This window comes from Solanum lycopersicum, chromosome 10 (genome assembly GCF_036512215.1).
Source record: "Solanum lycopersicum chromosome 10, SLM_r2.1".
NCBI lineage: Eukaryota > Viridiplantae > Streptophyta > Magnoliopsida > Solanales > Solanaceae > Solanum > Solanum lycopersicum.
In genome coordinates this window covers 10,238,940-10,252,494 of record NC_090809.1, presented here as the reverse complement: position 1 = coordinate 10,252,494, position 13,555 = coordinate 10,238,940, and the positions used below count along the sequence as shown (strand labels likewise).

The 13,555-nt window shown below is 34.8% G+C and overlaps 2 protein-coding genes across 2 annotated transcripts; both read right to left on the bottom strand.

Moving 5' to 3' along the window:
- Positions 1-229: 229 nt before the first annotated feature.
- LOC138338700 (uncharacterized) lies at positions 230-664 on the bottom strand. The gene has a single exon (XM_069289781.1). It carries the CDS (start codon positions 662-664, stop codon positions 230-232), a length of 435 nt encoding a protein of 144 aa, XP_069145882.1.
- Positions 665-12,497: 11,833 nt separating this feature from the next.
- On the bottom strand, positions 12,498-13,243 carry LOC138338699 (uncharacterized). The gene is made up of 2 exons (XM_069289780.1): positions 13,032-13,243; positions 12,498-12,948 (listed from the first exon to the last, which is right to left on the bottom strand). Exons 1-2 carry the CDS (start codon positions 13,241-13,243, stop codon positions 12,498-12,500), a joined length of 663 nt encoding a protein of 220 aa, XP_069145881.1.
- Between the last annotated feature and the right edge of the window lie 312 nt (positions 13,244-13,555).

The window sequence follows — 13,555 nt, the reverse complement described above, 5'->3', positions numbered from 1 at the left end:
CGTAATTTCGATTCATCTCATATGTCTTCAAATTACCAATCAAAGCACCCATAGTCAGCACCTTCAAATCCTTGGCTTCTGTAATGGCATAAACCTTGCTTTCCCAAGACTTTGGAAGAATTCGAAGCACTTTTCTGACTTGTTTGGTCATGCTTATAGGTTCACCTAGACTTCGCAACTTATTTGTCATGGAAGACAACTTGGTGAACATGTCATGTATTGTTTTTCCTTACTTCATTTTGAAGTTCTCATACCGTGAGGTAAGCATGTCAATCTTAGATTCTTTGACTTGTTCAATTCCTTCATGTGCAGTCTTCAAACAGTCCAAAATTTCCTTAGCAGACTCACAAGCTGACAGTCTGTTGTACTTATCAGGTCCTATCCCATAGACAAGAAGAGTTTTAGCTTTGAAACCGTTCTCAATCTTTTTCCTGTCAGCTTCTTCATATTTCTGTCTAGGCTTTTGAACAAGAATAGTCTTCTCTCCATCCTTTTCTTCTATCGTTGGAACGAACGGTCCATCCAATACAATATCCCATAACTCATTGTCTTCAGCCATGAGGTAATCGTGCATTCTAACTTTCCACCAACTGTAGAAATGTCCCTTGAAATGGGGAGGTCTTGTTGATGACTTACCTTCTTCGAGGTTAAGTGGAGCTGCCATTTTAGAGAAAATATCACTTCCTTGGTGTTAACCAAATAGATAGTGCCCGCTCTGATACCACTTGATAGAATATATGCCTTCACTTAACAAGTAATGGACCAGGTCCCTTACTACACTAATGAATAAAACTAGAAAGTTAAATGCAGTAAAATAAACACGATGAATTTATGTGGAAACCTCCTTGCTTAAGGGAGTAAAACCACGACCTGTCTCACAGGATTTTCAATCGTTTTCACTAATATTCAAAAGCAAATGTAAAACACGATTACACCAAATGTGAGCGAAAGTTTTTAATCTCACATTTAAGCAATAGTCTCTATTGCTTAACAACCCTAAGTAGAAAACTATCTACCCACTAAGCTATCCCACTTGGACAACCTAGACTTTTAACACTACACACATATTCCTTTATAGATTCAGGAAAAGTATACAGTTTAAGAACAAGAGAATGTATTCCTAAACAACAATGCGAAATGCTCCAGAGATTGCTGTTGTTCTTGGAATAATTCTGCCTTTGTTTTCTAGCAGCCTTTGCAAATGTTCTTGAAGAGGTTTCTCTCAAGTTGCAAAAACTACAAAAATTGTTTAGGAAAGTGCCTTTTATATGGACATGTCACTTTCCTAAACCTCTTTGCCATTGGTTGGAAAAGTATCACTTTTTGATGCCATCGAGAAGTGTACACCTACTTTCTGTACCATCTCCAGCTGGCAGTCAACTAGCTCGTCATCATTAGAGCCTGGTACCTCTACTAGATCCTTGAGTTTGTTTCATCTGCAATACTCAAGTAAGAAACCTGCAATACTCAAGTAAGAAACCTGGTACCTTTACAAGGTACCTAAGTTTGTCAAATTATCAAAACTACAAATAACAACCTTGGAACAAACTCGACTAAAAAAAAGAAAGTTATCCAAGAGATCCAGGGTGACCGACACGTACGACTCTAAAGGAAACTAAATGGACCAAAATAACACTTTTAAAGTTAATAAACAAATGTAACACTATACAGTAAGTAGCACACATAGCATATGTATACACTGCTGAACGCATCATATTCATGGGAATACACAGTTATTGACCAACTATTAGACTCAAAGAATGTCAACGAAAACATACTACATATGTATCAAGTAAAACAATTTATTCACATAGTGAGGACAAATCAATACCGTGAAATCTCACTGTATTAAGTCTAACGTCTCTAAGAAAACTACAACACACGAAACCACTTCTATAAAGCTAACTATTCAGAAATGCCATGGAAAACATGCAAGGATGCGAAAGAAAATAAGGTACAGACAACTAAAAAATGAAATGACAAGGAAATATGAGAAACATAAAAAATAAAATATGTATATAGATGAAAATTAGTACAGCATGCTTCACATAATCAATTTAGGTACTTTGTCATCAAGATTTACCCAAAAGTTATAACCAAAATGCATTATTTTAGGTGCCTGGCAATATTCATCAGGCATCATCAAAAACCGAGACATGTGATGGCTAGCTTATGAAAACTCATAAAATAAGCTAAGAGGACATTGATAACTTGAGACAAAATGAAAGCAACACCCACATAATACCATAAAGAACTACAATTTGAAACAAAAATATTCTATCACAAGGTAGACACAAGAATGAATGATGATGACTAAGATTTCACATCTTTGTTATTGCACTATATTGAAACCTGAATCGATCCATATCTAAAAATAATGGAGACGACAAAACTCATGGTCACACATTTTATTTTTAAGCTGAAACAACGAGCAACAAATCATCTCACCAGTTAAATATGAACATTCTCTTCCCGACAAATGATATATAATCAGATTCATGGGTACGTCTTGATGAACACAAACTCAGAAATTCTGACTTACACTCAACAGCACGCAAGACAGAGATGAATATAATATTTCAACAAACTAAGGCTGCAACAACTTATCAACAAGCTAGTAAACTAAACATTCAAAACTAACACCACAACCACAAGTCGAGAAAGCTAAGAACTGAACTAAATCATCTTAATGACAATATGACTTCAGAATGGATAACCAAATCCTCTTAATGAAGAAAGTTATGCTTCAAAGTTCGAAGAAAAGAAATAAAAAAAAGGGAAGAGAAGCACGAACCATTTACGACTCGGAATAAACATTTTTTTAGAATATATCAGTAAACATAACCATGAAATCGAGAGGGACGAATAAAAGAGATATGAGTTTTTTCCTCTTTTCGGGAAGCGAATGGGACAATACGAGCAGGGGAACAACGGTTCTTCCACCAACAACTCCGGAGAACTCCAAAGTTCTGGCAAATTTTTGGCAACCAAAGAAACGAGAAGAAAGATTTTTTCTTGACGTATATTTGTATGATTGTTGTTGCTTGCAACTCATTTATCTCTATCCATTTCTACCTTTATATTAATGAAGAGTGACCAGAAGTTCTGCATTAAAGAATCGCTCAACTCTCTTATGAAAAAATCAACGCCTTCATTTTCCATTTGTTTCACCAGCCCTCTAAATAAAAACAAAAGAAAAGGATTTAATATGCTACTAAATTATTTGAAAAGGTTTAAATATGCCCCGTTTAAAGTTTAAACCCTTTATACCCTCGCCATTAAACTTTTGGTCTACATATGCCCTTTTGGGCATTAGTTAACCAACTCAAAATATCCAACTCATTTTACTTTTATTTAAATGCCAAATGGATTTTTCACCTTATTTTTACGTATTATCACTTGGCATTTATATTCAAGGGAAAAGGGTCAAATATACCCCTAAACTATTCAAAAAGGTCTAGATATACCCCGATTTAAAGTTTGGTCCATTTATACCCCCTCCTTTCAAGTTTTGGTCTACATATGCCCTTATGGGTGTTAGTTGGTCAACTTGAAGTATCAAACTCATTTTACTTTTCGTTAAATGCCAAATGGATTTTCCACATCATTTTTATATATTATCAGTTGACATTTATATTAAAAGAGAAAGGTGTCTTTTATGCCCCTAACTATCCGACCTTATTATAAAATACATATACGATCCGGTTTTTAAATAATCTATACAACCCAGCCCCTTTTTTTAAATAATCTATATGGGTTGGATTAAGTCATAATTGAATCATTTAAAAGGCGAATAGTATTGTGCTTTGATTGGAACCGCCGAGGAATCAATGGCACGACAACCAAAAGAAAAAGAAAGTTGAGGTTTGAAAAGCGTTTCGGCGCAACGCAAAGCCGGAGGAAAAAACCTAGCAGGCAAGGGCTAGAGCGGAGGAATTCACCGCAACAACGTTACAGACACAATTGCAAGCTGCAGCAGGTGATGATTATGTAAATAACAGAATAATTCACACATATATGAGTCGGATTAGGGTCGTATATGTGTTTTAAAATAGGGTCGGATAGTTAGGGTATAAGTGATCCCTTTCTCTTTTAATATAATTGTCAAGTCATAATATTTATATATGATGTGGAAAATCCATTTGGCATTCAAACAAAAGTAAAATGAGTTGGATATTTTAAGTTGACCAACTAACACCCTTAAGGGCATATGTAGACCAAAAGTTTGATGCAAGGGTATAAATGCATCAAACACTAAACGGGGTATATCTAGACCTTTCGAATAGTTTAGGGGCATATTTCACCCTTTTCCCTTTAATATAAATGTAAAGTAATAATACAAAAAAATGACGTGGAAAATCCAGTTGGCATTCAAGGAAGAGTAAAATGAGTTGGATATTTCTAGTTGGCCAACTAACACCTATAAGGGCATCTCTAGAACAAAAGTTGGACGGCAAGGGTATAAATGGACCAAACTATAAACGGGGTATGTCTAAACCTTTTTGAATAGTTTAGGGGCATATTTATCCCTTTTCCCTGAAAAAGAAAGAGCATATTTATATACGAGAATTAGGGAAAATTTAGGTGGGAAAAGGTTTGAATTTTTGAATTCGGAATTCAAAACTTCGGAAAAAGCACAAGCCTGAAACCTGCAACTAGTACAAATTCTTAACGGAAAAGAAAGGCTGGCCGTTCGACTAGCGGTGAATGACGAACAATCAAGGAGATAAGGACGCGCTGGATGCGGGTCAAGATGCTGTATTCGATTTCTGGATTGCTGATTTCACAGCGTTTTGGGTTGCAATTTTGATGGAAGAAGAAGAAGAATGTAGGCAAAAAATAGTAACTAAACAAAGACCAAACTCAGTTAAAACTTGAACAGAATAAATTAATTAATGAGTCTCTTATTCATAACAAAATAAAATAATGAACTTAATTATAAACTAATTAAACTTAAAATATAAACTATTATATAACTACACTAATTAACCAAATATTTAATTAATACAAAATGTTTTTGACGATTTTCGAATAATCATAAAATATACATTTATAACATCTAAAATTTACAAAAGTAACATAACTATTTAAAATAAATTGAAAATAATATTTCGAATGTCATAAAGTCAATTATTTCAACTCGTTTAAAATTTAAGATACTCAATTATTAATTCATGTTATGGAGGTCCAAAATTGGGTGTCTACATCCAACATACAACAAGCAAACCATCTAACAACACTATCGATAGGATAGATTTAGTAATTGCAGCTTACCTCTTAAAAACAACATAATTTGATTTAAATCTCCATATTCGACCACATTTAACGATACATGAACTTGATGACAAGGTGAATATTAGGATTGACAGACAACTATCAATACAAAAGTTACCTCTTCTATAATTTCTCTTAAGCAAAGTGGTACAATTAGAACCATTAAAATACTTAAAAAATTCCTAGGGAATACCACATACGTCATCTGAATACAAATTCTTCCCAATTATCCCAATCATCAAAGAGAACATCACAATATTGGTACACTTGTCCACTACTAGGGATTCACCCTCGAAACACTCGTGACCATAGATAGTTCATAACACTTATATTCAATTACAAAATGAAATACATGGTCATATAATATGTCACCCCCCAAGCCTAAACCCTGGACGTGGAGGACACTCAATGACTATTATTGGCCCTGAGCTGACCCTTGACCTTACTTACTTAACTCAATGAAATAAACTCATTCAATAACTTAAATTAAATGATTTGGCCAAAATGGCACAAGGAGACCCACCATTGACTCCGAGTGGTCTGCTGGAGCAACGAGGCACTAGATGATGTTGATCCTGGTTATCTGCGTCTGTATCATGATACGATGCGGTCCAATTGGCATAAGTACATTGAATGTACGAGTATGCGAGTTGGAATGCTACAACAAATTAAGCTTGAAAAAACTAAGAAATAACACTTACCTTGGTTGTGCTCAACTCATGAGTAACTTGACTTAATATAAAGCAATAAAACACATGCAATATATAAAATCTCATAAAGCAATGAAAACACATACTTCGTTAAATAAATGCAATAATAAACTTACTTTACTTATATATGAAATGCTATAGTTTTTGTAGGAGATTCTCTAACCTACAACCACCATTATAAGCCTAAGTGGTGATACAATATCTTGCCCATGCAGTCACAACTGTCCTATACTTTGTCATCACATAGAATTACTTAACTTAGTGGATCCACTAGCTTAATTCACGCGATCATTTATAAGTATGAACCGTTAATACTCATGATGGCTACATGGTTTTCATGGAGACTCTCATCCCCATCGTTGCTCAATATTACTCCTAAAATATACATTATCTCATGTTTTTAAAAACAATTTTCTTATTTGGGTTGACATATAATTGCTCAACACTTATCTTTACAAAGCTCTCTTGGAATCAATGTTCCTTTTTCTAGCTCAAAACTCTTTTGGAAATCTTAGTTTCCTCTTAACTTAATGTGAAAACAACATGTATAAACTCTTGTGAAATACTTAGTTCCCTTATTACTTTTGAGAAATGAAACTCAACTTTTTTCTCTTTACTTTACTTGAAATTTGAGCCTTAAATCAACTCTTATAGAATACTTAGCTTCCTTATATTTCTTTGAAGGAAGAAATTCAACTCTTTACTATTTACTTAACTTGAAACTTTAGTCTTAAAATCAATGTTAAAACATTTACTAATGAATCTTAAAACTTTAACAAACTTTGTTTTGACTTGCTTCTTAACTTTTAGACTTAAGTCATAACTACTTTAATTACTTTGATCCTAGCTTTCATTGAATGAAATTATGAATTCAAGGTTATGATTCACTTTTTTGGTGATACTTAGGTATTTAGAATTCATTTGAAGTAATTAGGATCACTAAAGAGTGTTAATAAACCTTAGAAGGACTTAAATAGGAAAAACTACGAAAACTAGGTGAAAAATGCAAATTCAAGTGCATCCGGGGTGTGCTGCCCAAGATCATATGCCTCATCGTGGCTAATGCAGGTGAGCCGCCCCTTAGCACAGATCATGCACGTCGTGCCTAGTGCTGCCTTTGTGTGTCTGACATCTTTCTCCTCTCATTTTTCAACGCTAAATCCACTAAATATCTATAGTTATTTACTGAAAACCATAGGATCATAAGCACCTTGAATCCTCAATAGATCTAACTCAAAAAACAACCAAGAATCACTAATCAAACAACAATGGGCATTCAAACAACTTAACCAACAGATATTCGACAAGATTCTTCAAGAACTCACTTCTTAACATGTATCCAATTATAAAACAAGTGAACTTAAATGTCACAACCCAGAGTATAGCCCAGAAGAAATGATATCCTCGAATCGTGGCACGACATACTTAACCTCTCGGAGGTCTTATACAAGCCCTTATACATCATTCATTGCATGCATGTATGAAAAGTAGTGCAGAACTAAAACTTTTCACACGAAATAGTAATACTTAAAAACATCTTTTTTTTAAATAATAAAAAAAGTCTAAGTCTCAAAGTTACCATCTAAGACACACAAATATCTTGGGACACGACGCATACATCAAAATATAAAATATCTAAGTCTATTACAACACATTTAATAAAGAAGACTAAACATCATGACGTCCTTGAATCTAGTGAGGACACACCAAAACTTGCTTTAATGAAAACTAATTCAATCTTACACTTCAAGACTCCTCTCAATTGACACCTACACCTTTAGAGATAAGATAAAATATATGGAATTAGTACATTAGAATTCATTAAGTATGGTGACATGCAATTAAAACTATGCTAAAAGGACATTTGTATAAAACATGCTCTTTTTGAGTAAAACTTCATAAAGCAAGAATAAAAGATCACATTAAGTCAACATTAGCACATATAGTCTCATTCCACAATATAACATCAATATCACTTCAGTTTCACATAAACATGAGACTCTCCTACCAAAGACTATTCTAAGGATCATTTGAGTGAGTTATGAAGCGAACACTCATACAACCCCTTTACACACACCAAAGAGATCCTTTAGACTACATAAGATAAGATAATTACCATTTCATACATTTAACTCTCTACCTAGAATTTCTCTAAGACTCACCTAAGTAAGACATGAAGAGAACGCCCATACATCCTCTCCAAGCCTAACTAAGCTATCCTTAAAGCTACCCTAGATAAGTACCTTTTCATGACCATGCATTTATCTTAGGGCACTATGTTAATTAAACCATTTAAGAAACATTCAACACTAAGGATTTTCACATAATGGTCTTGGAAAATACCTAAGGAACCTACACACTAATATCTTCAAAGCCTACTCGTGCAATGTCTAGATAACATCCCATTTCACTACCTAAACTTCATAGAACTTATCCAACACTAGCATGTATCCCACATGTTGAGAATAGACAATGACCGACAGAGACCATACTAGCTAGGCATGAAATCCGGAGTCAACCCTACTCCAGTAGAGGGTGTTCTACTTGCCAATGATAAAACTGGGACACAACCCATGTAGGCACATGGTTAAGGAATATCTAGGGTTTCTTTGTACTCTATTCCTCGTCTTAACTAGAGCTACTACCAAAGAATATTCTCTCGGTGCTAGCCACTGTTCTCATAGAGTAATTTAATAAATCAGCATATGAATTGGTACAATATCTTCTTCATAACCAAATTATAATACATATTACCAAAGAGGGTCCACTAGGGATGCCTACATTGGTTACTAGGATAGCTCAATGACTTTCCTAAGGATTATTTCATGTCGTTCCAGCCAACAAACCCTAAGTCCATCTTCACACAAGAAGGATATCACTACGACTTTCAACTTCAAGGATAGCATAACCTTCTTTCTAGAAGGTTCCACATAAATGACCTTCTTAACCTTATTCAAGATCATATTCCATCATACATATACATTCATGACAAAGGTGCTTTAGCCTACTAAGTCAAGAGTCATATTCACATTCTTCATGTATCAAGTAAGGGACATAGGTATACCAATACAAGACACATATATCATTATTTTATCACATGTACAATATCATACAAGTAGCATATATGGTTAAATAAGTATACTTGAAAGTCACCCTATCATTTCTATAGAAGCATCATCATAAACCATCAAAAGACTCATATAGTCAACTAGGAAGATTCACACTTAAAATTCAAGTGTACAAATATATGGAATCACTATAGCCTATCATGATCATATATAATCACTTATATGAAAACATAATTTGACTTCACATGTACACATAAGTCATGTAGTCCTTCACAATGATCATATATCCAAGTCATAGCATGATAATATCATAATTCATAAGGTAATGCCGACGAGGCAACATTATTCAAAATAATATCACATAAGCATCGCCACCATAAGTGGACCATACCAAGAAACTCAATTCAATACCTATACATTACAATATATAAGAGGCTAGGTCAACCTACCACTATTCCGACCACAACATCTCCAATCCATAGTCAATTTAACCAATTCAATCCACAAAGGCTCTTACCAATAACCATGATCACCAATTCTACTCTATAATCACAATATACAATGATCCACAAGAGCCAAGATGGAAATCATCAAATTAAGGCAGGCAAGATACAATTCTAACATAATTCATACATATATCAATAGTCCAATACGATCTACATGAGAAATCAATATAATTGAGACGTGATCAAATCACCCATAATATAGTAAAATAAGGAAATTATAATTTGTGTGGGTTCATGGAGTTTTTTTAATCCAAAATCAGCAAATTAAAATCAATTCAATAATATATCATTGATTTAAAAAATATTATGCAAGAACCAATGGCTAGAATTGAAAATAAAAGAATTCATGTTTTTTATCATCTTTGAAAACCATTGAAATTGACTCCTTTAAGAAAGAGGACTCAACAATGAAATACCATACCTTAATTGTGATTAAAAGCCCACAAAATTGATGGAGAAAAACTTGGAAAATCAATCTTCTTCTTTGGACCTGCAAATCTTCATCAATGGAGGATTTTGGAGAGAAGAGATAGAGAGGTTCTGTGTTGGACTTGAGGGTTTTCATTTCAATGGATAATTGGGGTTTTAAAAGGTTCAATAACCACCTATAATATGTCCCCAAAATACCCAAGATACCCCTACACTTATAGGACCTTTTTACCAATTAGTCAAACTCAACTTAAATTTCCTGAATTTTCGTCGGGAAAAAAGTCCGCAACATGGACCAACATTTTGGCTCTCAATAAACCAAGTCTCCAACGTGGAATGGTTCCTTCCATTAGCAATTGGAAGCTGCCTTGGGCAGCTTGCTAGCACAAGGTTGTGTCATCCTCAAGAACCCCTATGGAGGTCCTTGGGGAGTCGTGCCCAAACGTTTCAAACCCAAATATCCTCGTATGCATGTCAGGAACCTCTCCTATCAATTTGATATCCATACCATACATAAAACATTCAAAGAAAAACTAGAACACATAAGCACGTCTCAAGGCGAAACTTTAAGACGTCTTGGACATTCTTAGACGTTTGACCTCCAAATACTTTCAAACTATGGACATTGCCCTAAAACACTATTATAAAACATTTTAGGACTTTAAAACCTCATGATGCACGTTTTAGTCTCTAGCTTCACCTAAATCATTTTAGAGGTGGTATGTTAAACAAATTCGGTGTGTGGGTGAAGTAACCCAACACAAAAGATCTCACATACTCCCAAAGAATTCCACTCACAAATCTTGATGTTCTTGGTGAACTCTTGAATTCACTCCCTTTATTTTTCTCTCTTATAGAAGTCCTAAGCATGATTTTGATTTTCCAAAACTGAAGTAAACTTTGGTTTTACACTAATAGATCCCTAAAACTGAAATAAGAAATCAATAGGGTAAAAGACTAGTTTGCCCTTCCTTAAATCCATATTTGGACTTTCCTTACTTCAACATCCCAACTTTCTATAGGCTTTTCTCCCTCATACGATATCAAAAATGTGTAAACTTGACGGCGTTGTAAAGATATTACCAGGGGCTTTCAACCGTATCAATAACTACCTCTAACTTATCATGAGCTAAAAGTTATGACCATTTTAAAATAACCAAAACTCACTTTCTTAACATAGTCAATTTTGTAGATTTTTCCCTTTTTTTAAAAAAATGAATAATTGTAGTTTCTTAGCTTATACCTAGCTATTTCAAAATGAGGAATGTTACAATATCTCCCCCTTGGGAACATTCGTCCTTGAATGAGATTTATTTCACTAACCTAAGAATAGTAACATCAAGTTCAACACTCAACAAACAAAAGCTAGTAACTATATGCTTACTCATAGTTTATAATTTTCTAAGAAGAGAATTAATACCAAGATCTGCATTTTCTCCAGATTTAAAGAGATGTGCATATCTCTTCTTTATATCCTCTTCAGCTTCCCAAGTTACTTCTTCAATTAATTGGTTCTTCCAAAGGACGTCGACTTATGCATCCTCCTTTGTACTCATCTTGCGATCTTGGGGATCTAAAATCTTAACGAGAATCTCCTCGTAGGATAAGCTACCCTTATTTCAACATTTTCACTTGGTGCCATCAATGAAGGATCACCCATGCACTTCTTTAACATAGAGATTTGAAACACAGAATGAACTACTGCCAACTCTTGTGGGGTTTTTAACTCGTAAACTACATTGCCTATATTTTTAGCTATGTGATAAAGTACAATATACTGGGGGCTAAGTTTCCCCTTATTACCAGATCTCATAACACCCTTCATGGGTAAAAACTTCAAGTATACTCAACCATACACCTCAAACTCCAACAAAAATTCTGCTAACATATGTGAAGGATTTTACGACTCTATGACATTTTCAATCTCTCTTGAATCACCTTCACCTTCTTCATAGCTTGGTGGACTAGATCTACAAAATCTGCATCTTCTCCCATAACAACTTTGTATGGAGCGATTTAAATGCTCTAATGATAATTTTTGTTGTAAGTGAACTCAATGAGAGGTAGGTGATTATCCCAATTCCCCTTGAGATAAATCACGCAATATCTCAACATATCTTCTAAGGTAAGGATAGTACGCTCCTCTTTCCCATTCGTCTGAGGATGAAAAGCAGTGTTTAAGTTAACCTTTGAACCCAAACCTTTATGGAAATATTTCCAAAAGTGTGTAGTAAATTATGCACCTCTATCTGAAATGAATAAAATTGGGACTCCATGAAGTCTCAGCACCTCCTGAATGTATAACTTTGCATAATCTTCTGCCGAATGATTGTCATTTACTGACAAAAAATGAGTTGATTTTTTCATTCTATCAACAATCACAAAAATTAAATCATGCTGCCTTCGAGACCCTTGTAACCCTGTGATGAAGTCCATATTTATCATATTCCACTTCCATTCCAGAAATTCTATTTTCTGAGCCAACCCTCCAGGCCTTTGGTTTTCTAATTTTACTTGCTAGCAATTCGGGCACTTGGAAACAAACTTAGAAATTCCCTTCTCATACCTTTCAACCAATATACTTCTCTTAACTTGCGGTACATCTTTGTGGAACCCGGATATATGGAATATCTATAGCTATGAGTTTCCTTTATGATCCTCTCTTCTAGTCCATCCACACTAGGTAAACACAATCTACCTTGATACACACCATCTCCCTCCCCCTTGTTCAAAGATAATACTCTTTGCTTAAAAACATCTGCCTTCAAATCCAGTAAAATTTGGTCATGGTCTTGCTTCTCTTTTACTTCGAACACTAATGATGACTCAGCCCCATCTGTCACCATTATTCCTCCTTCTTTTGGATCCATAAGCCTAACTCCCTGGCGTGCAAGTCTGTGCACATCTTTGGCTAACTCCCTTTTTTCAAGCTCAACATGGGTGGTACTCCCCGTAGATAACCTGCATAAATCATCAAAAATCACATCAGCCTTAGCTGGGTGGTAAAGAATACTCATTCATAATCGTGGAGCAGTTCTAACCACCTCATTTGTCTATGATTGAGGTCTTTCTCGGACAACACATATTGTAAGATCTTGTGATCAGTGAATATGTCAACATGAACACCGTACAAGAAATGTCTCCATATCTTCAAAGCAAAAGCAACTGCATCCAATCCTAAGTCATGAGTTGTATAATTCTTCTCATGAAGTTTCAATTGTTTGGAGGCATAAACTATAACCTTGCCATTATGCATTAACACGCAACCCAAACAACTCTAGATGCATCACAATATACAACAAAACATTGAGTGCCTTCTAGTATGTTCAACACTAGGGCACTCATCAACCTCTTCTTCAACTCCTAAAAGTTTTTCTCACAAGCTTCAGACCATTGAATCTTAATTGCTTTCATAGTCAACTTGGTCAAAGGAGATGAGATATATGAAAACCCCTCAAAAAGTATTCTATATGGCCAGCCAAACCCAAGAAAATCCTTATATTAGTTGGAGCCGCGGGACTAGGCCAACTCTTATCTGCTTCAATCGTTAGGGTATCAACTCTAATCC